The sequence below is a fragment of the Saccopteryx leptura genome, chromosome 7, assembly GCF_036850995.1.
Source record: "Saccopteryx leptura isolate mSacLep1 chromosome 7, mSacLep1_pri_phased_curated, whole genome shotgun sequence".
In the NCBI taxonomy this organism is placed as follows: domain Eukaryota; kingdom Metazoa; phylum Chordata; class Mammalia; order Chiroptera; family Emballonuridae; genus Saccopteryx; species Saccopteryx leptura.
Window position 1 is genome coordinate 7,935,447 of NC_089509.1, and position 12,427 is coordinate 7,947,873.

Below are 12,427 nucleotides of genomic sequence, written 5' to 3' on the forward strand. Positions count from 1 at the left end.
TCCTCTAGGGGAAGGTCACAAGGCATAGAGGAATAGCCAGGTGTCTGAATGATGGCAAGTTCCAAAACCCTTAGGAGAGTTAGCTTTTATCAACTTTATGTCTTAAAACAAGCTTAATTATTTATAGTAATCAAATACTTCTCAAGGTGAATGTAGCACAGGAATCAAAAAGGTAAACTGGTTAACGTCTTAAGGGCTAAGTCACCAAATAATCCTTATATATTTTCAGCTGTTACAACTGGCAAAGCTTTTCAAAAATTTGATTTAATCCAATGAATACAAATGCATAACATTGTTTTAAATCTATGGTAAAAATGAGTAAACGCAGACTGTGATTTATGTTCGTTAAACACGTTGGTTTTAGTGACATACGTCGTAATAAGCACATTGTTGTTGACTGGTATTCAACTTTTAGAATGAATCTATAGATGCAGCAGAAAAGCTTGACTTATGGCAACAGAATGGAAAATTCATGTCATCCTCGCTGATGTAAAGGTAAGAGGTATAACAGAGGGAGAGCTGACCAAAGCCGGAAGGTGAGATCAAGAGACGGCAGGCGGCAGCGGCAGGTCCTCCCTTGCCTTTTCAGAGCGGAGGCAGGAGGTGCTGTCAAGACTTGATTAAGAAATAGAAGCTTAGCCTGACCAGGCGGTGGCGTAGTGGATAGAGTGTCGGACTGGGATGCAGAGGACCCAGGTTCGAGACTCCGAGGTTGCCAGCTTGGGCGCGGGCTCATCTGGTTTGAGCAAAGCTCACCAGCTTGGACCCAAGGTCGCTGGCTCGAGCAAGGGGTTACTCGCTCTGCTGAAGGCCCACGGTCAAGGCACATATGAGAAAGCAATCAATGAACAACTAAGGTGTTGCAACGAGAAACTAATGATTGATGCTTCTTATCTCTCTCCGTTCCTGTCTGTCTGTCCCTATCTATCCCTCTCTATGACTCTGTCTCTGTAAAAAAAAAAAAAAAATAGAAGCTTAAAGATATATTTTATAAAGGTGTAATTGTCACCAAGAGGGGAATGACAGTGATATGACTGTCAAAATGGGGTTGGGAGTGAGGGGGACAGTGAGCTAACTCCTCATCTACTAAAGCGAGTTCATCACGTGCCAGGAATGTCTGAGAATGAAAATCAAGAAATAATGGCATTGAGAACAGTATTGGGAGGTACGGGAGCACCTAAGGAATGATCTGAGCTGGTTCAACAGGACTGAGAAACAGAGTTGGGTCAGGAAGAGCGAGACTAAAGAGCTTCCATTACAGGCACTTCTAGTCCATTAGAATTTTAAAGCATATGAACTTATCATTTTGATTAAATAATTCAATGAGTTTTTAAAATAAAATACCAAAGTCAACTATCATAACATTAACTGTACATATTAGTCCCTATCCACTATTAATATTTATCCACTGTATTTTATTATAATGTAACTTCTAGACCAACAAAGGTGAATTTTATATTTCAGTTGTCTTTTCACTGGAATTTATATATCATAATTCACCTAATCTAAAACATACATTTTTCTCACGTTTTTATGTCATTGTAACCTGGATGGATTCACTTAATTGGCAGGCTTCGCTTTCTTTGTGGTACGTACATTATGACGACACCTGACAATTAATGGTGTCTCAGGTAGTGAGATAGGGTACTTGTAGGACATTGTCTTTTCACTGGAATTTATATATCATAATTCACCTAATCTAAAACATACATTTTTCTCACATTTTTATGTCATTGAAACCTGGATGGATTCACTTAATTGGCAGGCTTCGCTTTCTTTGTGGTACGTACATTATGACGACACCTGACAATTAATGGTGTCTCAGGTAGTGAGATAGGGTACCTGTAGGACATTATATATATATGGCTGGGCATTTCCTTCCTGCGTCATATGCCAGCCACATGCTGGTCTTTCGTGACTTCTCTGGAACACCAGAACGCTGCAGGGCCTTTGGCCCAGCTGCTCTCTAGCCTGGAAGGAAACCTCCCCACCCCCACCAACTGGCTCCTTCAAGTCGTGAAGTCTCAGCTTAAACATCACCTCTTTAAAGAAGCTTGTTGACCACCAAACTGTAGGTATCTCTACTGCCCAGAAACAGTTCCCCTCATGTTACCCAGTTTTATTTTCAACAAAACACCCCAATGTTTTCATCCGTCTCTTTCCTCACTAAGCACAAGCTCCAAGAGAGCAGAAACCATGCCCGTCTCATTCAACACCATACCCCAGCACTGAGAATAGGGCCTGACACCTAGCAGGTGCTCACATAGTTCTGGAAAGGATACCCTAGAAAAATAATACTAGGCTATGGACACAACAGCTAATCATTTTGCAAGCTATGTTCCAGAACTATAAATAACATTGCTTCCTCATTTTTCTATGAAAAAGAATCTAGTATGTATAAATTATTTTGTTGGGAATATCTATTTCTGATTGCTATTTAAATATAATTTTAGATATATAATAGCATATGCCAATTATGGAGTACTTTCCATAGCATGAAACAATTATTTGAATCTACCTACTCTTGACCAGAAATGATATCAAAGAGGTAGCAAATAAGGATAAAGAGAACTAGGTTGTTTCCAGAATATTTTTAAAATTTACTTATTTATTTTTTATTGATTTTAATGGGGTGACATTGATCGATTAGGGGTTTCCAGAATTTGATTTCAACTTCTTAAATTTTAAGAAGAGTAGTCATCTTTTCCAATGAAAAGATGAAGTTAAAATTACTGTTAGTACTTATTTTATTTTCAACAGTCTAGTTCAAAGGATTAAATGAAATAAAATTTGATATTGTAGAACATCAAACAATAATGACTGACTTACTGTCAATTCCTTTAATAGCTGCATTTCACGCATATGACAAACAGATAAAATACAAACAAAGCTAGAATCTGAAAAAGTGTATTTGTCTGCTTTTTTTTTATTCAAAAGTCCATAATCCTTTGGGAGGTTATACAAGACTGTTTTCCAGTCAGAACATAATTTCTACAATTTCTACAGTAACCATAAATTCAAAAGGTCCCTGCACCCCCCCTCCACTCACTTTGGCACCTATGTGTGAAACATCACTTCTGAAAAATGGGGAAAATGTGAACACTGAGTTTTTATGATAGTACTCCTTTCCTGATGGGAAAGTTTCTGCTTGCTGAATTTAGAATACAGATTGAAGAAAGATGAACAATATTTCACCAACAAAAATCTTTTTCTAACTATATGGCTGTCTCAGAAAAACATATATTAGAAACAGCAGTCAGTTCTCAGAGGTAAAGGAACAATGGCTTATCCTTCCTAGTATCTTCCAGTCCAGGCCAGTCGCTCGGCAGCTCCAGGAGAGGCAGCAGTCAGCACGGGCTGCTCCGTGGCTGGAGAGCGTGGTGTCAGCTAGTCCTGGTCGTCAGAAGGGCTCCTGCTACACTGAAAGAAGAGGTTCTCCCATCTCGGCACGCAGAGAGAGGCTGTCAGGACAAAATGTGTTGATCACGAGTGGAGAAGAAGAGCCTAACCACAGGACTGGCAAGGGGAGGATTCAGTCAAAGATATATTTCTCTAAAAGTCTGATTAGAAAAGTGCATCAGTTATAAAGTATACCACCCTTGAATCTGCACTTAGTCAATTAAAAAGAAGCTCTTACCCCAAAATTAGGATGCTGCAGGAAAACAGCCAATACAGACTATCAGTGGCCAATACTTAAATACAAGGAATACAGCTTTCATTTTTCATGTGTGACAGAATTTATGAGTTTGGTATTGACCTCTTTGGCCCACTGCAAGGTCAAGGGCTTATTTCTGCCAGCCACTGACTCACAGATATTTTCCCCATTTAAAGAAGTCTATGTGAATGAGGTTGGGGCAAGCAGGGAACACATCGAGAAGTAGACTAGTCTTCTCTGAATAGGCCTCCCTATGCCCTTAGTGGCAACCGGCTTCAGCCACCATCCTGGCATTCACAGTAAGCAACATCGTTCTTTAAAACTTTTCTTGTTCTTGCTGCTTTTCTTGCCATTCTTGTCCTTGTTTTCTGACATCTTCTTTGCTCTGACTTCTCTCATCAGATCAAAGAATACCTGGGGTGAGGAGGAGGGAAGGGGTAAAAGGACATGGAAGAAAGGTCACTTAGTGCCTGAATGAAGCAAACAGACTAAGCATAAAGCCACACATATTCTTATAAACCATGTGCCACCAAAAACAAAAAGTCTAGAGCCAATAAGAATAATTAACATTAAAAACATGTTCTACTTCACTAAAGATACATCTTGGCTCATATTATATAACTGGTCAACCCAAGGCCAGAAACATCATACTGTTACTACCGTTCAACAGCTTATTTCTTTTTTTTTTTTTTTTTTTTTTTTTCATTTTTTTGAAGCTGGAAACAGGGAGAGACAGTCAGACAGACTCCCGCATGGGCCCGACCGGGATCCACCCGGCACGCCCACCATGGGGCGACGCTCTGCCCACCAGGGGGCGATGCTCTGCCCATCCTGGGCGTCGCCATGTTGCGACCAGAGCCACTCTAGCGCCTGAGGCAGAGGCCACAGAGCCATCCCCAGCGCCCGGGCCATCTTTGCTCCAATGGAGCCTTGGCTGCGGGAGGGGAAGAGAGAGACAGAGAGGAAAGTGCGGCGGAGGGGTGGAGAAGCAAATGGGCGCTTCTCCTGTGTGCCCTGGCCGGGAATCAAACCCGGGTCCTCCGTACGCTAGGCTGATGCTCTACCGCTGAGCCAACCGGCCAGGGCAACAGCTTATTTCAAAATGGTAAAAAACTTTTTCTTCTGGTAAGTATGATGAGGGATGAAACAACACAAATCTACCACAGTTTGTGACATTACAAATACTGACTGTGACAGTAGCTTTCTACACATTTCCAACCACCAGAAAAGGAAAATGATATAAAGACCTGTCATTTATTTAATCCTTATAAGAACCATATAAAGGTAGGAACATTATTATGCATGACAGTGTTCCCAGAATAATTCAACAGCACACTTTGGGAACATGGGGGGCCAGGGGGAGTCACAAACAAACGACAGCTCGTGCACTACGCAACTGGGAAAGGCAGGGCGAGAAGTGTGCTAGCAGGCCGCCCTCCCATGCACGCCCCTTCCCTAGTATTTTGAATGCTAGTGTGTTATTTAGATCCCAATTATTATTTGTCACAATAGTTTGGGTTTTGCCCTCTATTTTGCTACCAGCAACTGTGCCAAAGTACTGACTATATACTCAAGCAGGCAAAATATGCCCCCAAAAGAAACATTTGAGATTTCTCCTAGGGAACAACTGAGACAAAGTAGGAGCTGAGCGTAAGCTTTCTTTTATCTTTGGACAGTCACACAGACCACGGGCTCCTGTGATCTTCACGGGCACACCTTCTGGGTAGAAAGTGAGACCAAGCTTTCTGAGTGTGGGATTTCACAAGCATTCACCACCAGCTCAGGGCACAGAAAAGGACTCCCCACAAACTGGATCAGGCTGATATAAGCACCCCTCTTCTCCAGCCTCTAGGAAAGCACCCCACCCATAACAGCAGCCACAAGAGCTCCACACGTTACAGACTTTCCTTTCTGTTGTAACGAAAAGCAGGAGGAGGGGAATGGAGTGGATCCAACTTAAAATGATGACAGTTGTTCATGGCTGATTTTATCAACACCTCCTTCCTGTAAATTGTGAAAACTGTTTACAAATGAATACAATGCTGCCAGTCAGAAGTTTTTGCTGGTTCTTGTTTGGCAGGTCAAGCTGGTCCCGTGGAGAAAGGGCAGTGACAAGCTACTGTGACAGCCCCCACCCCCCACCCTCTCCCATCCAAAGAAATACATGTCAACAGTCTCATGTTGAGAAAACCTTCCTGATTTTTAAAAAACAAGCTCTATGTCTGGATTTCCTATGTGTTTTCTACAGCTAGAAAACAATTTGATAGAGATTTGGAATAGCACAACAATCAACATAAGAGTTGGGATAATACAAAGAAAAGAGTGGCTAGTACGTGAAATATTTCACATTGCAGACTACAACTAAACAGATTCATGTCGCAGGTGATGTAAAAGTACTTCTAAAGGCAACTGCTTCTAATACAACATTCTAAATTCCATGATCCTTTAGCATCCTTTCAAGTTAAAGTAAAGCTTAGTTACACATCTCTCCCTTCTCAGATAAGAAATAAAAGAAAATTAATTAATTAATTAATTCATTAATTTGAGAGGCAGGGGGAGAGAGAGAGAGAGAGAGAGAGAGAGGGAGAGAGAGAGAGGGAGAACATGGAGCTGCTCCTGCATGTGCCCCGAACCAGGGAATCGAACTGGGAACCTCAGTGCTCCAGGACGATGCTCCAACCAACTGAGCTCTCCCACCAGGGTTAATTTTATCTCCAGAAGAAAAAGAAATGTAAGTGACTTTGGGGGATTCAAATGCTGATGCTGCAGGAGACAGGACAGACATACCCCCGTCTGGCTGCCACGGGGGAAAGTGTAGCCTTCACCAGAGCCCGACGGTGAGGTAAGAGCTGATGGACAAGGAGAAGGCATGGGGAGAGCCTCAGCGTTCCAGTGTCGAGCTGATAAACTGGGTAACAACCACTTGAAACCTAATTTTTTTAAAAGGCTTAACAATAGCAATCACTGGTAGGTGGATTTTCAAATTGTCACTGTTTACCACTATCAAGATCACTCTTTCAATAGCTTCAGAGACTTGAAAGTATGCTGAAGTTTGGTCAGGGAGAGACAAGAGTCCCTGGAGAGTGATTCCTGTGGGCCAACACTACTTAGAGACTCAGTTATAAAAACAGAACACCTTGGCTCTGAAAAGAGCTAAGTCTAAACAACAGCTCAGTGAGAGCAAAGTCAAGACCTGTGCGTTTCTCTGGGGAGCCCCGCGCTGGGCGCAGCCAGCCCTGCACCTGAAGAACAGGCTGTGGACGGCGGGCGAGCACAGGGAAGCCACAGTCATGTGCTCCCTGCGTCACGGATGCATTTGTTCCCCGGCTGGAAGCACACTGAAGAGGCCAAGCTCACCCTGGCTGATTGCTATACACAAGAGCTAGTTCCTGTGCTTCTCAGCAGTGTTATAACGAAACAAGGTTTGAACAAAATGATGTTTTATGAAGACCTGCCCTACTATGTCTATCATTCCAGCACAATCTTTACAAACCCATGGCCTCATCTCACCATATCTGTAACGGCTGTGCCAACAACATTAAGCACACTCTAGCAGGGCTCACGACAAAGTGCAGGGGCTCTGGGTTGTTTTAAACCCAGTGTCAGCCTGACCAGGCGGTGGCGCAGTGGATAGAGCATCAGACTGGGATGCAGAGACCCAGGTTCGAGACTCCAGCAAGGGGTTACTCAGTCTGCTGAAGGCCCGCGGTCAAGGCACGTATGAGAAAGCAATCAACGAACAAATAAGGTGTTGCAATGCACAATGAAAAACTAATGATTGATGCTTCTCATCTCTCTCTGTTCCTGTCTGTCTGTCCCTGTCTATCCCTCTCTCTCACTCTCTCTCTCTGTAAAAAATAAATAAATAAATAAAATTTTAAACCCAGTGTCAAACCCTCCCAGTGCTTCTCATTATGATGACGTACACATCTGGAGAAACCCCTAGTTTCCATAAATGGATCCCTTAAAACCAAGCAGAGGAGACATCTAAGTTCTGCTGTTTCTCCAACCTCCTTCCAAGGAAGCAGCAGTGCACACCCACCTTGTCCACGTTTGCCCGCGTCTTAGCTGAGGTCTCCACGTACTGCACACCCCACTCCTCGGCCTTGCTCCGCGCCTCCTCCACTGGCACCTGCCTCCGCTCCTCCAGGTCTGATTTGTTTCCCACCACGAGCAATGGAATTTTATCTTCTTCAGCCTTTACGCGAAGGATCTGTTCCCTGCGGCATTACAGCAAAAACAAAGCTGTCAAAATGAAACACTTTGCAGAGGCAGGAGGAGAAATCACTGTCCCTGCAGCACATCTGGATGCCTTCCCGAGAGCCTGTCATGAACAAGACCAGGGCTTTCCAAGTCTGGCTCCAGAATGGCCTGGCGTGCTCGTTACAAATGCGATTTCTGGTCCTCAGAGGTGTCTCCATGGAGGCCCAGGCTTCTGCCTTCCAACTGTGCCCCCAATGTACGCTCAGGTAAAACAAACACAGAGAAACAAAAAACCTAGGAACCTTTAGGTTAAAAATAAGCTGAAAGAAGTATCTTCATACATAAAATGCTTCAAAATTTCCCTGAAAAAATGGTATGATTTCTCTGTGTGAATAAAGCTATGAAATCCTGTGTTTTTCTTATGGAATGTGGCAATCAATAGATCATGAAATCAACTTAGTGGGTCATAAGCAGTAATGTTTTTGCCTCAGTGAAAAATAGAAAAGAAACATCAGAGGGAGCCTCTTGTAGTAAAGTAGGCATGGTTCTGTGAAAGCTCTGCTGTGATTATACCCAACCCCCCCACTACCAGTTCTACTTAGACACAGAAAATGTTACAGCCTGACCAGATGGTGGCACAGTGGATAGAGCCTTGGATAGGGACGCAGGGGACCCAGGTTCAAAACCCAGAGGTTGCAGGTTTGAGTAATGGCTCATCCAGGCTTGAGTGCCAGCTCACCAGCTTGAGCACAGGGTCGCTGGCTTGAGCATGGGATCATAGACATCACCTCATGGTCACAGGCTTAAGCCCAAACAAGGCTGGCTTGAAGCCCAAGGTTGCTAGCTTTTTCTTTTTTATTTTTTTTTGTATTTTTTTTTCTGAAGCTAGAAACGGGGAGAGACAGTCAGACAGACTCCTGCATGCGTCCAACCGGGATCCACCCGGCACGCCCACTAGGGGGCGATGCTCTGCCCCTCCGGGGCGTCGCTCTGCTGCGACCAGAGCCACTCTAGCGCCTGGGGCAGAGGCCAAGGAGCCATCCCCAGCACCCGGGCCATCTTTGCTCCAATGGAGCCTCGGCTGCGGGAGGGGAAGAGAGAGACAGAGAGGAAGAAGAGGGGGAGGGGTGGAGAAGCAGATGGGCGCTTCTCCTGTGTGCCCTGGCCGGGAATCGAACCCAGGACTTCTACACGCCAGGCCAACGCTCTACCACTGAGCCAACTGGCCAGGGCCCCAAGGTTGCTAGCTTGAACAAGGAGTCACTCACGCTGCTATAAGCCTCCCCCCCCCAGGCACATATGAGAAAGCAATCAATAAACTAAGGAGCTGCAACAAAGACTTGATGCTTCTCATCTCTCTCCCTTCCTGTCTATCCCTCTCTGTCTCTCTCTCTCAAAAAAAAAAAAAAAAAGTTACAGGCCACAGAATGGAGAGTTACATTAGGTAGTAACTGTATTTAATGTCTATCATTTTTCCATACAAAGTAAAAAAAATACTCCAAGGCCTATGAAAAAGTACTTCAAAACATCCTCTCTGAAAGAACTGTTACCTATAGCACATTAAATTTTACCTCTATTAAAAAATAATGAGTTATCTAAAATTATTAATCAAAACCAAATATTTTTGGCCCTGGCCAGTTGGCTCAGTGGTAGAGCATCGGCCTGGCGTGTGGAAGCCCTGAGTTCGATTCCCAGCCAGGGCACACAGGAGAAGCACTATTCTGCTTCTCTACCCTTCCCTTCTCCTTTCTCTCTCACTCTCTCTTCCCCTCCTGCAGCCAAGGCTCCACTGGAGCAAAGTCGGCCTGGGTGCTGAGGATGGCTGAGGCCTCTGCCTCAGGTACCAGAATGGCTCCCGTTGCAATGGAGCAACGCCCCAGATGGGCCAAGCATTGCCTCGTAGTGGGCATGCTGGGTGGATCCTGGTTGGTGCATGAGGGAATCTGTCTCTCTGCCTCCCTGCTTCTCACTTCAGAATAATATGAAAAAAACCAAAAAACAAGTATTTTTTTTAATTACATATTCCATTTGCACTATTCTGATCCAGTGGGAACATTTCTATTTCTACATTCCAATACACTCCAAAGAGAGACCCCTTCAAATTTGTCTCCACAAATTACTTTGAGATTTACAGTGATTTGTATATGATATAGGATAACATTTCATAATAAAGATATGTATTTAAAATTTTTTTCATAGTCAGCTGAAGTACCAAACATTTTAAGAAAAATGAAAAGGAAGAAAAGCAAGTTAGATGCTTGCAAATTGCTATCCCCTACATTTCAACAGGGGTCAAAGAACGTGCTGTATTTAGAAGTTACATGACAATATAAACAATAGACAATAAAAACTGACAGCATGCAAAATTACCTCATTAATAAACATATTGCTCCAAAAATGGGACTACTAAGTCCTTGTCTCTTGAAACAAACCCGTATTTCTCTAGTTTATAGATATGCACTGGAAAAGTTTCAAGACAGAGTACATTAACATTTTGTTTTATTTTGGGGTCTTTCCATCAGAGGGTAAATACAGAAACACTATTTTTTTTTTTTTTTTTTCCATTTTTCTGAAGCTGGAAACAGGGAGAGACAGTCAGACAGACTCCCGCATGCGCCCGACCGGGATCCACCCGGCACGCCCACCAGGGGCGATGCTCTGCCCACCAGGGGGCGATGCTCTGCCCATCCTGGGCGTCGCCATGTTGCGACCAGAGCCACTCTAGCGCCTGAGGCAGAGGCCACAGAGCCATCCCCAGCGCCCGGGCCATCTTTGCTCCAATGGAGCCTTGGCTGCAGGAGGGGAAGAGAGAGACAGAGAGGAAAGTGCGGCGGAGGGGTGGAGAAGCAAATGGGCGCTTCTCCTGTGTGCCCTGGCCGGGAATCGAACCCGGGTCCTCCGCACGCTAGGCCGACGCTCTACCGCTGCAGAAACACTATTTTAAAACTGCTAACAGGCATAAAGTAAAGTGACTGACTTTAACCACAAAAGCTCAGATAATCTACCGAATTTCAATGATAAGAAACCTGGACAGCCCTGAGACTTGTGCCTAAATGTCACAGTTCAAGTCAGAAGAATAGACTTCTCTTCCTTTTTCTTTTACATAATCATCTGTCCTTTTTCTTCTAAGGGTCCCTATTCTCTAATGACAACCAAAACCCTTCTCCCAAGGTAAGATGAGAGTGCTCCAACTCTATGAAAATACACAAATATTGTAAGAGTGTGTGCGTGTGGTGGGTTGGGGCGGGGGTTAATCCAGGGGAGAGGGACAGAGTGGCAACATCTATTCTCTGGAGAGGACTCTTCTACTGCCCAACATTTCCTTTCATGATGAGTCAAAGAGCAATAGGAAATCAAAAGGCTCAGGAAAAAGAAAATAAGCTATTGGGTGCATCTGTCCTGTTTAACTGCAAGGAGGCATGAAAACAGGATTCTGTAACTGCAAACACAATTATGATTCCATGGGCTCCATCTGCATACAGAAACCTCAAGGTATGTCAGAATTCTAAAAATTAATAAGAGTCCTCATCATTTGACTGGTCGGCACAGCACACACACCATATAGTTCCAGAGAACGGAGATATTTAACCTGTGTGGTCTGCAACCAGGAGGCAATCCCTGACTACTTTCCACTCCGTCAGCTGGTTTACAGGAGTTCATCCTTTGAGGCCTCCCTGGCTCACTGATGCTTTTCCTACCAAATCTTGGAGGGATATTTAGCTTTCTCATTTTCCCCTTTATTTCTGACCAAACTTGCTTTTTTATTCTTTTTCAGTTCCCAGTTATACTCTGGATCTGGTTCTTACGAATCATCAGGACAGATATGTTTATAAGGAGGACAGATGAAAAAATAAAATGGTGTAAGAAAAATGGGAAGGGCGTGGGGTAAAGAGAAAGATAACCATCCCTTCAGAATTCCCATAAGAATTATACCTAATGGCTCACTATTTCCTTACAATAAAATAAAGTTAGGGTATCTTAACCACATTTTCAAATGAGTTGTAACAGTGACTATTTCGTTCACTATGTAAGGACCACATGACCACACTGTAAGAAAACCTGGGGATACAACCCAATAAGGGTGGCCACAGTTCCTGCCCTACAGAATTTACTGTCCAATATATCATTCCCTTTCATCAACTAGCAAGAGTATCTTCACATAAAGAAGCAGACTCTCAGATGCTAAGTACACGCACCCAGGGCCACAGACCTGGTACGTGAGGGGGGTCAGACCCCGGCTGCTTGACTCTAAGCTGAGTTCTACTCAGCTGTGCTCTGTCCTTACTGTAGTGGCAAATGGCCACTCCAACTCACATCTTTCACTCTGTTGACAATATTTCACAAACCTCAAAACAGATCAAATTTGTTACTTTTGTAGCAAAATTATTAAAAAAGATATAGTTAACTCTCATCAATCACAGTATCTCAGGATTTATACAAAAACAAAACAACAGGTTCTTGAATGTATGAAATGGTTTTGTCCCTCTTAGGGACAACAGATTCTTAAGATAATTTATATTTAGAAAATACTATAAAATAGGGAAGCCCATAGAGATTATAACAAATAGA

At 43.6% G+C, this 12,427-nt stretch overlaps 1 protein-coding gene across 2 annotated transcripts in view; it reads right to left on the reverse strand.

Moving 5' to 3' along the window:
• Positions 1 to 1,722: 1,722 nt before the first annotated feature.
• RALB (RAS like proto-oncogene B) overlaps positions 1,723 to 12,427 on the reverse strand; it is a 62,669-nt gene continuing 51,964 nt past the window's right edge. For both annotated transcript variants that reach the window (XM_066344850.1, XM_066344851.1), the window contains 2 exons: positions 7,698 to 7,875; positions 1,723 to 4,069 (listed from right to left, as the gene is read on the reverse strand). In XM_066344850.1, the coding sequence (XP_066200947.1) occupies positions 3,950 to 4,069; positions 7,698 to 7,875 (298 nt within the window). In that variant the 3' untranslated portion in view covers positions 1,723 to 3,949. The remainder of the gene's footprint in view (positions 4,070 to 7,697; positions 7,876 to 12,427) is intronic.